The sequence below is a fragment of the Acipenser ruthenus genome, chromosome 16 (assembly GCF_902713425.1).
Source record: "Acipenser ruthenus chromosome 16, fAciRut3.2 maternal haplotype, whole genome shotgun sequence".
In the NCBI taxonomy this organism is placed as follows: domain Eukaryota; kingdom Metazoa; phylum Chordata; class Actinopteri; order Acipenseriformes; family Acipenseridae; genus Acipenser; species Acipenser ruthenus.
Window position 1 is genome coordinate 30,047,934 of NC_081204.1, and position 16,266 is coordinate 30,064,199.

At 42.0% G+C, this 16,266-nt stretch overlaps 1 protein-coding gene across 1 annotated transcript; it reads left to right on the top strand.

Annotated features, from left to right (window-relative positions):
• Positions 1–169: 169 nt before the first annotated feature.
• LOC117412193 (cytochrome b-245 heavy chain) lies at positions 170–15,540 on the top strand. Its single transcript, XM_034020305.3, has 13 exons — positions 170–422; positions 2,611–2,706; positions 3,240–3,350; positions 8,499–8,583; positions 9,248–9,393; positions 9,648–9,829; positions 10,135–10,264; positions 11,407–11,499; positions 12,058–12,299; positions 12,542–12,704; positions 13,260–13,406; positions 14,046–14,170; positions 14,498–15,540. The coding sequence occupies exons 1-13, from the start codon at positions 378–380 to the stop codon at positions 14,622–14,624; spliced, it is 1,692 nt and encodes a 563-aa protein (XP_033876196.3). The 5' UTR covers positions 170–377; the 3' UTR covers positions 14,625–15,540.
• Positions 15,541–16,266: the final 726 nt, after the last annotated feature.

A 16,266-nucleotide genomic window follows, 5' to 3' on the forward strand; every position in this document is an offset into this window, starting at 1 on the left:
GACTACTTCAATCCAAGTCCAGCAAAAACACAGTGTATGTGACAGCAGTAACACACAACTATGTGAGCGAGGGTGGTCAGGAACCGAGGCGATGCGCTTTGGATCTTTTGAACTAAAATGAACACCGCAGCCATCGTTTATTACCCTTGCCAGGAATCCATTTGTTTAGTGCCATGTACAGGGTGTAAATTGACTCGTATTTCCTCGATTGCGCAATCAGAAAAATCGCTTCATTTATTAGCCACCGACACAAGACACATACATACCTGTGTTGAGGCGTGGTCTCAGACAGCTTCGGGCATTTAAACAGACAAATACAGAGCCGCTTCTCACTTCATACAGAAAACTGCAAACACGTCTCCAAAAAACACATCGACATGGGCAACTGGGTTGTTAACCATGGACTGTCGGCTCTTATCCTGGTAAGACATTGTATTGTCGTTATTATTGCATTGTATCCTGCTGTATTTTAAATTATACAATGCCTTTTAATTTTTTTTTTACATTTTTACAGTTTATTTTTTATTATGCTATCGAAAGATTATTAATATTCAAAACACCAAAACATTACAGCATGTTAAAATGAGTCTGCAAGCTATAACCTGATGCAGCTGTAAAATGCGTGTAATTAAAAAGAGATACGTTCATAATAAAACCAGGAGACGACAGCACTGAGTCCAGTGAAATTATAGTTTTAAGAGAACAGTCAAAGAATTGAATAATATTGTAATTATTGAAGAGCTTAAACAGCAATATCTACAGAGTTCATTTACATTACCTTTTTTTTTATTGAACATTATAATACCACCATAAAAAATACATAACACGAGGACTTAATGCGCAACTGTTTTGAAACTTGACACAACATCAGAACATTCTCTGTCCCAAATAGCATCACGAGAAGAGAGAAAAAAAGGCAGTAATTGGTCTTTGGCCACATCATTCTTATTGTTAAAATAAATGATACACAATCCGCAATGCAAGTGTTTTTTTGCTAAAAAAACGGCGCTGATTTATAACACACTCGAAAATGTCGTTCAATTTAGTCCCGTTTTATAGGTGTAACGTTGCGGTCGTCGTTTTCACGGAAACGTTTGTGTTTTAAAAGTGGGTAATGGCTTTAACGCTAACCGAATTGCGCTGCTGATGGGGTTCGATATTCCAGTTAAGTAAGCATTTCACATTTACATACTCTAACTTCTGCTACATTAAACACATAGCGGCGCAGCGTGTGTGTTTTAATCGTTTTATCGCAACTGGGACTTTAGGCTACTCAATTCAGACTTTGGGCTTTACCAAAAGAGCCAGGGGTTCGAATGCAGTTTAATTCTTTATTTTAAGAGCGTCCATCCGAATACACCTCACCAGATTTGATACATGCTTACAACCTCGAGGTAAGTTTTGATACATTTCACCTGCTTTCCACAAAGAATGACACTTTGTATCAAATATAAACCAATTAACATCAACTGCTAAAGAAGCACCGCATTCCTGTGAATGTCGAAAGAAAAAATATGTAGCAACGTTTTTAATAACATGTTTACACATCAAGAATAAACTAAAATAAAAGGGGTTAGCGTCTCGCTTTCATCTTGGCAAAGTTGTCATCACCAGCCAGTAAGTCTCATGTTTTTGCTTGTCCGGCTAGCTCGCAATAACCAGAAGGTCGCTCATTGTTTTTCATGTATAACATTGTCGAAGCATTTATTTCCATATAAGTGCATATTTAAGCGATATAACATTTATAACAGTAATTATAACAGTAAATGTCAAACATAATGTATCTGATACATACCACCTTAAATATCATTCTCTACCGATCCATTGTGAAAAAGACAGCGATGAGCTTCTTTCGGTGTTTAAATTATATTCTGCGAGAACTGCAGTACCGAATAGTATTGATCATTTAATCTATCCCGATCAAGCAAAGGATGGGCTGTGAATTATATATATATATATAAGAAAACTGGAAATTAAAGAAATGACAAAAATCTAAAATCACAGCACAGCCATGAGCCTAAATCTCGTTTTCAAATACCGTTTCTTTAGAGCAGGTATAAATAATTGCAGGTGGGGCACAAGCAGTATGAATAGTTTCTCGCTGTGTTTAATTTCGTCCTTTATTCCAACTGCTGTGGCAAAGGTATCCGACATTTCCCTTTGACTCGTCATGATATCAATAATATTATTTTATTATAGAAATGTAATTCTGTGTAGTCGATATAATCACTGGACAACGATGAAGTATCATAACTGTCATTAAAAGCAATACAATTCTGTAGCATTTGTATTATAATACTACAAAATATATGTATTAGATCTCTTAATACATTTCAAATGCTGAATTCTCAATTGCAGTACATTTGGTTAGTAGCTAGCCTGATGGTATGACGTGTTATTCTAATAGGCATGTTGTTGTTTTTATCGTAGCTGTGCCCTTTATTAGGGGTTCTGAATGCTACACGGTGTCACATTAACTGCTACGGTAACAGTAATGGAATAAACAGCAACAATAATGTGTGGTCAATTACCGGAACTGTGCCTTCAAACGTTCCTTATGTTCATATCTAAGTATATACACGTATGCTGATAGTTCTGTTCTTATTGCAGGTGGTCTGGATGGGAATCAATATATTCATCTTTGTGTACTTTTACCTTTTCTATGACCTGGGACCACAGTTCTTTTACACACGGCACCTACTCGGAGTAAGTATATTCTTTTATGATGTGACGGTGCATTTATAAACATTGAAATATCGTGTTACTGTGCACCCGATTGTGACGTGTTTCTGCTTTTAGGGTGAGAGTAGTACAGTCTCCCAGCTCAGCCAGTCCATGGCCTCACTCCAGTAATCTTGCGTCACATTTGTTTCTCGTCTGGCTCTAAATGCAATGCAGGGAGTTTGTTTTTGTTTGTTTTTGTTTTTAAATAATATCTACATAATGATCCATATTATTTGCATACCTCAGAATGAATTCCTCATTCTTGGAGAGATAACAACAAGGGGTGCTGTGCCTATTTGAGCTTGGCAGTGTGCAGGACAATGCGGGAGTCTGCTTCCTTATGGCATAAAATGAAACATTTTTAACTGATGAAATCGATTTTTTTTTTAACAGGGCAATCTTTAAAGTTATTTTGTGATCTTGTACAGTAGTCAGCATCTACTACTTGCAGGGAAAAACGCTTAAAAAAAAAATCGCTATGTGTTAATCTCTGCCGATTAATCTTTTTGCTTCAGCCTGCGCTTGCATGGGCAAGGGCGCCTGCGGCCGTCTTGAACTTCAACTGCCTGCTGATCCTGCTCCCAGTCTGCCGAAACCTGCTTTCCTTCATCAGAGGATCCTGTGCGGTACGATTCCTATGTGTTCTCATCAGTTACCGCTGCTGGTAAAGGGGAGCGAGGCTTCCTCCCTTCACACCATACATTACAGAGATGCAAAGGGGCACAACGGCCATGAATTACAAAGCAAATGCTTTGAGATTTCGTCTGGCAGCAAGCTGCGCTGTACAGTGACATTTTCAAGCAGTTAGCACCACGTTGCTCAGCATTGCACCTGCACACATGTTACTGACAGGAGCTTACAGCAAGGAGAGCCACGTATTAAAAGAAATGTGCCCTGCGCTTCATGGAAAAATGAAAGTCCGTGGGATAGCATCGCATTTGGTTTTTGGTTAATCGCTTTCGATTTTTAATGGTATAATTATGATTTCCATTACACGAGAGTAGATGTTAAAACTTCATGCTGATTTGAACTCGGCTCTCGCCAAGATAAGCACCAACTAAGACGTAGCTTTACAGTAAACTAATGTGATCCATATGCGTCTCCATCCATTTACGTTTCCTTCCATATGATGATGTAGATATCCTTCTGTCTGGTGTTAATGGCTGAAGTGTAATGCTGGCTCCAGGGATCAGCTTATTTTGCCTCCCTGGCGCATCAGCACACACAACGGCTGCGATGCTGGCTCCAGGGATCAACCAAAGTGCGGCCTCCCCAGCGCATCAGCATGACAACCGTCTGGATTGAGCTAAGTAGGGTACATCTCTGGGGTTTTCAAGTGGGCACCTTCCATCCTCAGTGTTTCGTCGACTAGCCCACGACACCTCAAGAGGGCTCGACGGTGATTCTGGCGTCCCAGCATCACCCCCCTCCGTCCCCCACTCAACTCAGCCCAGCTTACTTACCTGTCCCCAGCCAGAATCTTTCCGTCTCAACCACAGCCAGTTGCTGCTCCTCTCTGCTGCTTCAGATAAGTTCTTCACTGTGCGACGCAACTCTTGGCCACTGAATCCGACGTCTCTGAGAAACCGGGTTGTAGAATGTGCCACAAATCCTCGACAACCCACTTCCACTGGGTAAACCCGAACTCTCCATCCTCGCTGTTCCGCTTCAGTGGCTAGTTGAGCATACCGCAGTTTCTTCCTCTCATACGCCTCATCTACAGCGTCCTCCCATGGCACTGTTAACTCTACCAGGTGAACAAGGCGTGCTGATCCAGACCACAAGACAATATCTGGTCGAAGGTTAGTGGTGGCAATCTCAGGTGGAAAAATAAGCCGTTGACCAACATCTGCCAGCATATTCCAGTCTCTAGCAGCTTCCAGTTGTCCTGGGCGAGGATTGGTTTTAACACCTTTTCTTGGTGGTTGCTCTCCTGGGCGGAGGAATGTTGTCTTTTGTGTGTAATGTTTTGATGGAACAGGTGGCAACTTATTGGTCATGTTACGCTTGTCTTCCAATGCTAAGGCCAAACATCGCAGCACCTGGTCATGGCGCCAAGTAAACCGTCCTTGGCTAAGAGCCACCTTACATCCTGTCAAAATGTGCCTTAATGTTGCAGGTGATGAACACAAAGGACATGAGGGATCCTCTCCTACCCAGAGGTTTAGGTTCTGTGGTGATGGGAGAACATCATATGTTGACCTGATGAGGAAACTGATCCTGCTCTGTTCCACTGACCATAGGTCTTGCCAGCCAATCTTGCGTTGTTCCACACTCTCCCATCTCATCCATTCTCCCTGTTTGGCCTGGGAAATGGCCTTTATACACCTCATCCTCTCCTCCTGCTTTTGCACCTCGTTGACTACCAGCTTCCTTCTTTGAGCTGGGGCCGCCTTGTGCCATGTAGGAGGAGTTGAACTGAAACCAAGACCCCCTCTTCCATGCTGAACTTGCCCCATGATATCACCAATTCGAAGGGCAGCCTTTGCATCTTCCACAGCTTTCTTTGCCGCCCACTTTCTTCCAGTTTTCAACACAGGTGCTGCCTCCCTTACGCATTTATCGCGTGACTCTACTAATGTCATTTCCAGTCTGACCTTGGCGCACTTAAACTCCTCGGTTAGAGCAGAGACTGGTAGCTGCAGTATTCCTTTACCATAAAGTCCCACTCTGCTGAGGCAGCGTGGAACTCCCAACCATTTCCTGATGTATGAACTGATTAAAGCTTCCAGCTTCTCTACTGTTGTCAAAGAAACCTCGTACACAGTCAGTGGCCACAGCAACCTCGGCAGTAGACCAAACTGAAAGCACCAGAGTTTTAGTTTACCTGGTAGAGCGCAGCTGTCTATGCTCTTCAACCCTTCCACTGCTTGTTGTCTAACTTCTCCCACACGAACTGTGTCCTTTAGATCCCCGTCGTACCATCTCCCAAGACTCTTCACTGGCTTCTCAGACACTGTTGGTATTGCCTCACCATTAATGAAGAATGTTTTATCTACTACTTTGCCTTTAATTATAGAGATGCTCCTTGATTTAGTGGGCTTGAATTGCATTCGTGCCCATTCAATGTTATTGGTTAACTTGCCCAATAATCGATTAGTGCAGGCTACTGTTGTAGTCATGGTTGTCATGTCATCCATGTATGCTCGAATTGGTGGTAGTCGCATTCCAGAAGCCAAGCGCTCTCCTCCTACTACCCATTTTGATGCCCTAATGATTACTTCCATTGCCATGGTAAAAGCCAGTGGAGAAATGGTGCATCCTGCCATTATTCCAACCTCTAGGCATTGCCATGTAGTGCTGAATTCTGAAGTTGAAAAACTGAATTGCAAATCTCCAAAATAGGCTTTCACTAAATTTGTTATTGTCATCGGTACACTGAAAAAATCAAATGCTGCCCAAAGTAGTTCATGTGGCACTGAACCATATGCATTAGCCAAATCCAGGAATGTCACATGGAGCTCCTTCCTCTCCTTTTTAGCTGATTGAATTTGTTGCCAGATCACATTGATGTGTTCTAAGCAACCTGGGAAACCTGGAATGCCCGCTTTTTGTATTGAAGTGTCAATGAAGCAGTTCTTTAATAGGTAAGCTGACAATCTCTGAGCAATAATGCTGAAGAAAATCTTGCCTTCTACGTTTAATAGGGAAATGGGACGAAACTGACTGATGCTTGTAGAATCTTTTTCTTTAGGTATAAAGACTCCACCTGCTCGGCGCCATGCTCTTGGTACAACCTGTTTTTCCCATGCCACTTTCATCAATTTCCACAGAATTCGTAGAACTCCTGAAGCACTCTTGTACACTCTGTACGGAACTCCATTAGGCCCTGGAGATGATGAAGCCCTTGCTTTTTTCACAGCTTGCTCTATTTCTTTCCACTTAGGTGCACAGTCCTCCATTTGGTATTCTGGTGGATTGATAGGTGGGATGTCTGACGGAATTGACATAGGCTCCTGCCTTTTTGAATCTGTATGTGTTTCCTCCAAATATCTCTCCAGCTCAACCTTAGATGCTTTTAGTGTGCCATTCTTCTCACTGGTGAATAACTTCTTTACAAATTTGAATGGGTCTTTATAAAAGTTAGTTCTCGCACGCTCCTTCTTTTTGTAGCGTTTCCGTAGGCGCTCAGCTCTGCGCAATGTTGCAAGCTTATCTTTTATGACCCTTTGTAAGAGATTGAGTCCCTCCTTCTGACTTTGTTCTGCTCTTCTCCATTGGTTCCTCAGCTGTCTCCTTTCTCTAACTAAGCGTTCAATCTCCTGCTGCCGTCTAGACTTTCCAGGAATAGTTTGTACTTTTTCCTTCCTTTTTTCAACTCCAAACCTCTCACTTCCATATGCGTAGATGATGTCCCCAAATTTATCCAGCTTCTTTTCAACTGTTCCACTTAATCTTTCCAATGCAAAGCAGAGATCTGTGTTTACTGTGTCCCATGCAGTTTTCTCACAAGCTCTTGGCCATTTAACTCCAGGCTTGTGCCCGTTGAGGTTCTTTTCTCTCTTATGCTGGTTTGTCTGACCGGGTTCACAAGGATCATTAGGTTCATCACTAACTGTGTCCATGCAAGTCCTCCTCACATCTATGACAGGGGTGCTGATATCCTGCGAACTGTGGTTTGCTTCCTGTCGCTGGATTTCATTCGACTGACTTGACTGACTTCGTAAGAAGTACTGATCAATGCGAGGCCCTTGTCCCTTCTCCCTCAAGCATTTCATTCTCCCTTGATGAATCTTCAAACCCCTGACCGTTGTCGCCTTGCTCCAGCCGCAGACACAAACCTGGAGTTCCATGTCTTTGTTAACTGCAGATCTTGAACTAGTCTTTTGTGAAGTACTCTCCATACTCATATCCGTTTCCGTTCCCAAGTCGTTAACCGTGTTGTCCAACGTTGAGTCATCTTCCGCCCCCGCTCTCGCAGACTCTAGGGGTATTTTTCTCTTTAATTTCTTAGAAGCCTTGGGCGGGTGTCTCCAGCATCCTGTAAACACAGAGCTGGGTACTGCCGACAAGGGTAGCTAACCCTTACCAGCCCCAATGGGGTCTCTTTCCTCCTGTCAGCTGTCTCTCCAGGCTGTCACAAGGTCTTTCCCTTGTTGCCAGCTGCACTATTCACAGCAGTCACTGGACGTATCCAGATCTTCATGATTTCCATTACACGAGAGTAGATGTTAAAACTTCATGCTGTGCTGTAAAGCTCAGCACGCTTGTTGTGTATAGCTGCTGTCAGGGAATGGCAGACCTGTGTTTAATGTGAGTTAAGGAATCACCACACCAGGTTTCATTTCAGTTGGATGGGCAGTCATTAAGACACAGATATAAGTGTAAATGTGACATATGTGAATACATAGGGGTGCTTTTAAATTATGATGCTGCCACCCACAGCATTGGGTGGGATATTTAAAAAAAAAATCATATCTTACTGCCGAACAAAATGTAACGTGACAAACCTGCCTATATGTGTCATTACTTATTTCCCTTGATCTGTTAGTCATTTGTCAGTTTTGGTTTTAAAATAAAACTTGTTAATTTACATAAGAAGACACTGCAGTGCATACAAATGGTCTGTACAGTGCCAGATCTCAACACCTCTACAAGACTAGCTCTACTCTGTAGTGTACATAATCCCCCCATAGCTTTTAAGTTATGTTAATAAGTGGGTCAGTAACTCACCCCTGGGGAAAACAGCAACAAGGTTAATACAGAGTGTGCAACTCATTAATAATGATGTCAAATCAGCTTCTAATACATTCTACCCCTTCATTGCATTGCAGTGTTTCCGCAGGTCCATGAGGAAGCAGCTGGATAAGAACCTGTCTTTTCACAAGCTGGTGGCTTATATGATTGGTCTGATGACAGGTAAGCAACCCCCTCCCACCTATTGGGCAGCAGTGTGGAGTAGTGGTTAGGGCTCTGGACTCTTGACCGGAGGGTTGTGGGTTCAATCCCAGGTGGAGTACACTGCTGCAGTACCCTTGAGTAAGGTACTTTATCTCAATTGTTCCAGTAAAAACCCACCTGTTTACATGGGTAATTGTATGTAAAAATAATGTGATATCTTGTAACAATTGTAAGTTGCCCCGGATAAGGGTGTCTGCTAAGAAATAAAAAAAAATAATAATAATGTGTGCATACATTATTATGTCAGGACAAATTAAAAAAAAAAGATCTTCTAGTCTTTACATGGGGACATATGAGAATGCCATTTTTCTCCATATAAAGCAAAGGAAAAAAAATTATTATGTGTCCAAAACTTTTTTCCACCTAATTTCAATATTTCATGCATAAAAAGGGTCATGTTTTTATACCACTGAGCATTCTCTCCAGCTTGTTAGTGTGTCTATTAGAGCCCCCTTGCTCTCCGTTACAGTTTTAATTCCACTGTGCCATCCTGCTCTAGGGCAGGTAAATGGGCCACTGGCCTATTAAGAGGACAGTGGGTTTAAAACCTTAGTTCCCACACCTTTAAGTGCACGTGCTGGATTTATTTAGAGTACCCCTTTCTTCCCTTGCCTACCTTCAGCTGTCCACACCATTGCTCACTTGCTGAACCTGGAGTGGTTGAACAACAGCAGGCAGGGCGATTACGACAACCTCAGCACAGAGCTATCGGAGATCGGAGACCACAGTAATGAAACCTTCCTGAACCCCATCCGCTCCCCTTCCACGGTGAGTCTGACATTCCCATGGAGGCTTCCATGTGTCCACCCTTATCTTCAGCAATTAAGTTACTGTTACTAAAAAACCTCTTCTTTTTCCCTGACATTTCTTTTTTTGCTTTTCTATTTCCGATCACACCTTTAACCGTTCAGTACACCGTGTAGTGTTAAATGATGGCTCTGCAGCCCGGGACGGCTGTGTTTTGTGAAGGGGTCTGACCTTGTGTAATAATCCACCCCCCTGCCCTCCTTCCCTCCTCACAGACACCCTCGTACGTGGCCTTCACCACCATCGCTGGGATCACCGGGGTCATCATCACGCTGTCCCTCATCCTCATCATCACCTCGTCCATGGAGGTCATCCGCCGCAGCTACTACGAGGTCTTCTGGTACACCCACCATCTCTTCATCATCTTCTTCGCAGGGCTCGTCTTCCACGGGGCCGGGTGAGACGCTTATTACTATCTTAACAAGACATTCCCCCCCTGCCGCTCCTGTACCTTCAAGCGCTGTCAGCAATGCACATGTTCATACGGTATTGTGGGTGTGGCATGCAGACAGTCAGGACAGGCACAGACATGTAGATGGTGCACTCAATGATTTGCCAAGTTTCATCACAATAGGTTAAGCAGTTCTTTAGATATATTTAAAGCTCTGAATGGGCAGGGACCTGCGCTGTGAGTTGTCAGCAGCACAGTAAATGACCAATCTCAGCTCTATGATAGCTCATGTTATTTCGTTTGTTTTCTAGGCGTATTGTTCGCTCTCAGACGAAAGACAGCATGTATGAACACAACGTCACCTACTGTAAGGATCGACCTCTGGACTGGGGAAAGATCCCAGAGTGCCCTATGCCTCAGTTCGCAGGAGGGGCGCCAGGGGTAAGACCTTATGAAACACGCAAAAAAAAACCCAACTCCCTGAGAAATCAAACATGTTGTGATGTGGGCCTTTTGATTTTATATTACAGGGCTTGTTGTTAGCCGTTCATTTTCCTTAATCAAATTGGTGTGAAAAGATTTCTTATTGCTATGTTATTTGGTCACTTAGAAAAATACAGTACTGTTAAGAAAAGGTGAAGCAGTTAATAGTTAATGCCTAGGCTTCGGGGAGAGCAGACAATACTAAACACAATCAAATAAGGGTCTTATTTTGAAGCAAGACAAAGGCAAACTTAAAAAAAACTAGAGTTTAACTACATGCATAAGAACTGCATAGCTGAATACAATTACATGCATAAGAACTGCATAGCTGAATACAATTACATGCATAAGAACTGCATAGCTCAATACATTTACATGCATAAGAACTGCATAGCTCAATACAATTACATGCATAAGAACTGCATAGCTGAATACAATTACATGCATAAGAACTGCATAGCTCAATACAATTACATGCATAAGAACTGCATAGCTCAATACAATTACATGCATAAGAACTGCATAGCTGAATACAATTACATGGATAAGAACTGCATAGCTCAATACAATTACATGCATAAGAACTGCATAGCTGAATACAATTACATGCATAAGAACTGCATAGCTCAATACAATTACAATTGTTTGATTAAATGTTTTTGTGAATCTTAATATATTTTATGATTGATTGTTTTAAGTATCTGTTATCCAAACAAATTATTACAAAATACAGTTAAATAAATAACACACTTTACTGAGCTGTCTGCACCAAGGATAGAAAGGCTAGTTTGTGCGCTTTCTATTCCCCGACCGAGCAGAAGAGCCGAGCAAACATCATGGCAGAGGGCCAGCGAGCTATTTGCATAAGAGAGGTGTGCAGGAACTTGAAGTTGATTATCCTGGCTTTACAGTAATGCCTTCTTAGCTTATGGCTAATGTAATAAACTGCTATTGTTGCCCTATATTCCCTTCCTGTTCAGTAATACTGCATCGCAGGGCATCCTGATAAACCTCTGTGTTGCTCATTAAAAGTTGCTGTAACAGAAACTAGTCCTCTTTACCAAGTGATTGTAGCCTCTGTTTTCCTGCCTCTGTTTCAGACCTGGATGTGGGTTCTGGGGCCCATGGTTCTCTATGTGTTTGAAAGAATCCTCCGCCTCTACCGATCACTGCAGAAAGTCATCCTCAGAAAGGTAAAGAGCCTCTTCACTTAATTACAGATAAATACAGAGTGGGCTGAATGAGGGATATTGACACATACTCATCGTCACTAATAATAGAAAAGTATTGAGCAAGGCACATAGTTATACATCAATCATCTTGTAAGCATTAAGCAATACCTCACCTTCAAACATCTGGGAAGTGAAGCTGTATCACCCACACCTTTGTGTGTGCTACTGCGCTTATAAAGTGGTCCATTATGGACATGGAACTATGATATTCCTGATTGGAAAGAAATGAGATGAGGACCATTGATTGAACTCTTCTAACCACATGGGATTGTAATGTCAGCAGCCAAGCAGGAGGATGCAAGAAACATCCAAGTCATTTTATAAGTGGATTTTAAAAGGGTAAAAGGGTGCATGTGAGTTTCATTCGTGTGCCCATGGTATGTCACAACAGCCCAAGATCAACTCCATCGATCGCTCCTTTGCATTCCCGACTGCAGGGATCACTGTTACGTCTGGCCATGTGTCTTATCTTGCCTGAAGAGTTGATGGCTGTGTTTGGTGTGTCTCGCTCTTTCTCAGACGGTGATCCACCCCTCCAATGTGCTGGAGCTGCAGATGCAGAAGAAGAACTTTAGCATGGAGGTGGGTCAGTACGTGTTTTTGAACTGCCCCTCCATCTCCCAGCTGGAATGGCACCCCTTCACCATGACCTCGGCCCCGGAGGAGGACTTCTTCAGCGTGCACATCCGCTCCATGGGGGACTGGACCAGGGATCTCATCAGCAAGGTCAACGAGGCGGAGAAGGGGGGGTTTCTGCCCAAGTGAGTACAGCCGTCCGCAGGGCTCAGCAGGTGGATTAGGAGTAGAAGCAACTAAAGTTGGATTTTGTAACTTGTCTACCCTTATAGATGTTTACCATGGTGTTTTTGTATGGTATTTCTGCAGTTTTGCCATGCTTTTCCCATGGTTATACTATGCATTTACCATAGTTTTATTACCAGCTAGAAAGAGTAGCAGTTAGTTTTCATACATTTTGTAAAACAGATGGTTTCTCCTCACGCAGGATTGCAGTAGACGGGCCCTTTGGCACGGCCAGCGAGGATGTCTTCGATTACGAGGTCAGCATGCTGGTTGGCTGTGGAATCGGGGTCACGCCCTTTGCCTCCATTCTCAAGTCCATCTGGTACAAATTCAAGGAGTCCAACCAAAAACTGCGAACAAAAAAGGTAACCTCTCTCTCTCTCTCTCTCTCTCTCTCTCTCTCTCTCTCTCAGTCATTCGTTCTGGTCTGATCTTCTGATCTCAGGTTGGTCCCATTTTTAACATCAATGTTTGAGGCTTTTTTCTCAGACTCTGTGGTACCCAGCCCCCCACATGTTCGGTGGGTCAGGAATTCCAGTCAAGATAGCTTGGCATCTTCCCTTTAAACCCCTTCACATCTCCTGTAATTTTCAAGGATCTCATTATTGACTTCATCTTGATGTGGGGAAGACAGTGGTCACTCCTGAAAGCACAAAACTCTGGAAAGCAGCCATACAGCATTTTAAAATGCATGTGTCTTGCAGAACAAAGCTTTAATCAAAACAATGCCCCCATTTGCAAGGGCAATGTTAATAGAAGTACTAGGTAACAGATTAACAGACTGCAGGAAACTAATAAGAAAAGAAACCCTTGTAAAAACATGAATAAACTCCTTAGTCCAGCTGACAATTTGTTTTTCCCTTCATATTTTATGGTTAAGTGTTGAATGAATCAACTTCCTTACGTGCATTGACTTTCAGATCTATTTCTACTGGCTGTGTCGGGAGACCCATGCCTTTGAGTGGTTTGCGGACTTGTTGCATTCACTGGAGGGAGAGATGGAGGAGAGGGGGATGCTCAACTTCCTCAGCTACAAGCTCTTCCTCACCGGCTGGGACCACAGCCACGTATGTACTACAGTGTTATCATCCATAACTACTGAACACTCAATAATGACGAGAAACTCAATGACATGCGTTTCGACTAGACTACCACGATATCAAACTGCACGCATGCATGTCCGTTTTATATGCAACCAGCACACCAGATCAGAGCAACACGCCGCAGCACCATGAATAACAGACAGCCTGTTCGGTATTAACAATAACATTATACCAGACAATACTTCCCACTGAAGTCCACACACCATCTTCTCAGCTTTATTTTTTCTTTTTATTTCCCTCTCTTCTAATTCTCACATCTTTATTTTATATCATTTTAACTTTTTTTCTCTTTTCCAAGAATGGGACATTAAGCTTGCAGATTCAGCAAGTGAATAACTGTCACACCTCTGCAAGCTTAATGTCCCATTTGTGGATAATGAACGCCCATCCACTGGTCATAATGTGATTATTAATAGACCACTTACACTTCAATTATGGGTGGAGTCCATACTCCAGTGTAGTGAATCTCAAACCATTCAAACTAAGACTTCTAGTGAAAACGTTGTCATTCGGTTTATTAAGTTTCTTTTAGTATTTCTTAGTACTGCAACCAAATATACTTTGAGTCATGTTAAACGCTTCCCTGCCCCTCCCTGCTTCCAGGCTGCTCATGTGATGGTACACTTTGATAAAGACACAGATGTTGTTACTGGACTCAAACAGAAAACACATTACGGGAGGCCAAACTGGGAGAAGGAATTTGAGGATATACACAACGCCCACCCCACGTAAGTTTGTATCCATTACTTCCATTTGTTTGGTTATGAAAGTGAGACTCATCGGTTTGAAGCACAAGTAAAATGCTACTTATGGTGTCTGGTGTGGTCCGCAGTGAAACTGGACAAAGATAAAGCTCATCCTGAAACGCTGTTTTCAATGCTTTTGTCACAAAGCTGTAAACTGGTTGCATATGTATTTTTTTTTTTATTTGTAAAAAGTAATTCCGTTGACGTACATGAGGTAACCGGTGAAGGACATTCCACTTGATTGCTGGAAATGTCAAAGTGAAACAGACAAAGTAAATGGAATGTGTTTCATGTTCTCAATATTTGCAGGTCGACGGTTGGAGTGTTCTTGTGTGGCCCGCAGGCCTTGGGAAAGACACTGGAAAGCTGCTGTGCCAAATACTCAGACGTGGATCCTCGCAAAGCCCGGTTTTACTTCAACAAGGAGAACTTCTGATCTGGTCAAACTGACTCCGAGATCCAGCAACAGATCAGGAGGATTCATCTGAACACTCATACTAGGACAACAGTGTCAATTAAAGAGAAAAACAGGTCTCCTGCAAACATTCAGAGATAATCTTACCTGACTTAATTGGCTTGGTCAGAAAATGCTGGTTGAATGGCACAATAAGGTGTAAATGTACGCATGCCCATATAATAATCGTTACTGTTTAATGTAATTATGTAGGTGCTAGTGTGTCATTAAGTCTTTGTGGGCTTTAAAAGTTCATCCCTGTAGCGCACTAAAGAACTGTTCACCTCCCAGGTCAGAAACAGATTTATTTAACAGAGACAATTGCATGTTATGTTGGGAGAGTGCCCCTTTGCGTCTCTAAACTTCATTTTTATTGTTTTATGATCCCAAGCGTTGCTCGAGAGTAGGATGGGATTACAGGAATATCTTGAACTCAGATATCCCATTTGAGGAAATGCCTTGCCCTCTTTTTAGCCCTGGGCTCTGGTTCCACCTGCATTACAAATCTAGAATTACCCTTCTTGCAGTGGGATGACAGGATAATTATGGAAGCAAAACCAAGACTTTGGATTGTGACAGTGCATGAATACTGTCACACACCCTCTTAGAAATATAAGGGTAGTGCTAAAAATAGAAAGGACTTTTTTTTTTTTTTTTTTTTTAAATATGTGAAAAGATCTTTCTTAACCTTAGCCTTTTGTCTCTTGAGACCAGCGTTCAATTTTAACAAATGAACTACAGGATTTCCGTTTGAGTGATTATCGTACTACTGGAAACAAAATTACTTTAATTGTTTTAATGTACAGTACAATGTGTATAATAATTTCTGTAAAATGTAAATGTATAAGATTAAATATGTCCATTTTATTTCTAATCATTTCTTTCCTGAAATACTATTTTTAATAAAAACTATTAACTATAAAACTATGCACATTTCTTGCATTAACACAAAATCATTTTTCTGTGTAGTGAATCTACTGGTATAAAACGCATAAACACATCACATTATTTGAATGCAGGTTCCCCACAACTCAACCCAATCCTACAAGGGGTAACAGGATTTGACAAGGGGCTCTAAAGACACATGTAAAAACGGCAGTGTGACATACAGGTAACCAGTCAGAGTGACTGACAGACAGACGCTACTTACCCACATTACGTTACACTCACAACTTGTGAGAAATATATATTTTAGCCAGTTTCATTAGAATTGGACAGCTCTTAACATTACATTCAGAAAGCCAGCTGGATGAACAAACAGCCACAACGTACCCCACCCAGATATATGCAAAACTGCACATTTTTACCTGTTGAATTCTTGTGATAAAACAATAAACCAATGAGTCATTTCACCTTTCCACAAATTACTAAAAACACACTTCTTTTTTTCTTGCAGTTTCCTGGTTCTGTCGCCTTAGTCATCCCCAGGCAGTGCATTTCCTTCTTCTGTTCAATAACTTCTTTGTTGAATGTTGTTTTCCACACTATTTCAAGCTGCACACCAGGTGGCATTTCCTTGTTAGGTGAGAGACGTTAAGGGAAACCAAAAGAGCAGTAAATGTCGCTACAGATTATATCTTATCCTCAATACAAAGAATCTGTTCCCACAGCTTTTTTTTTTTTT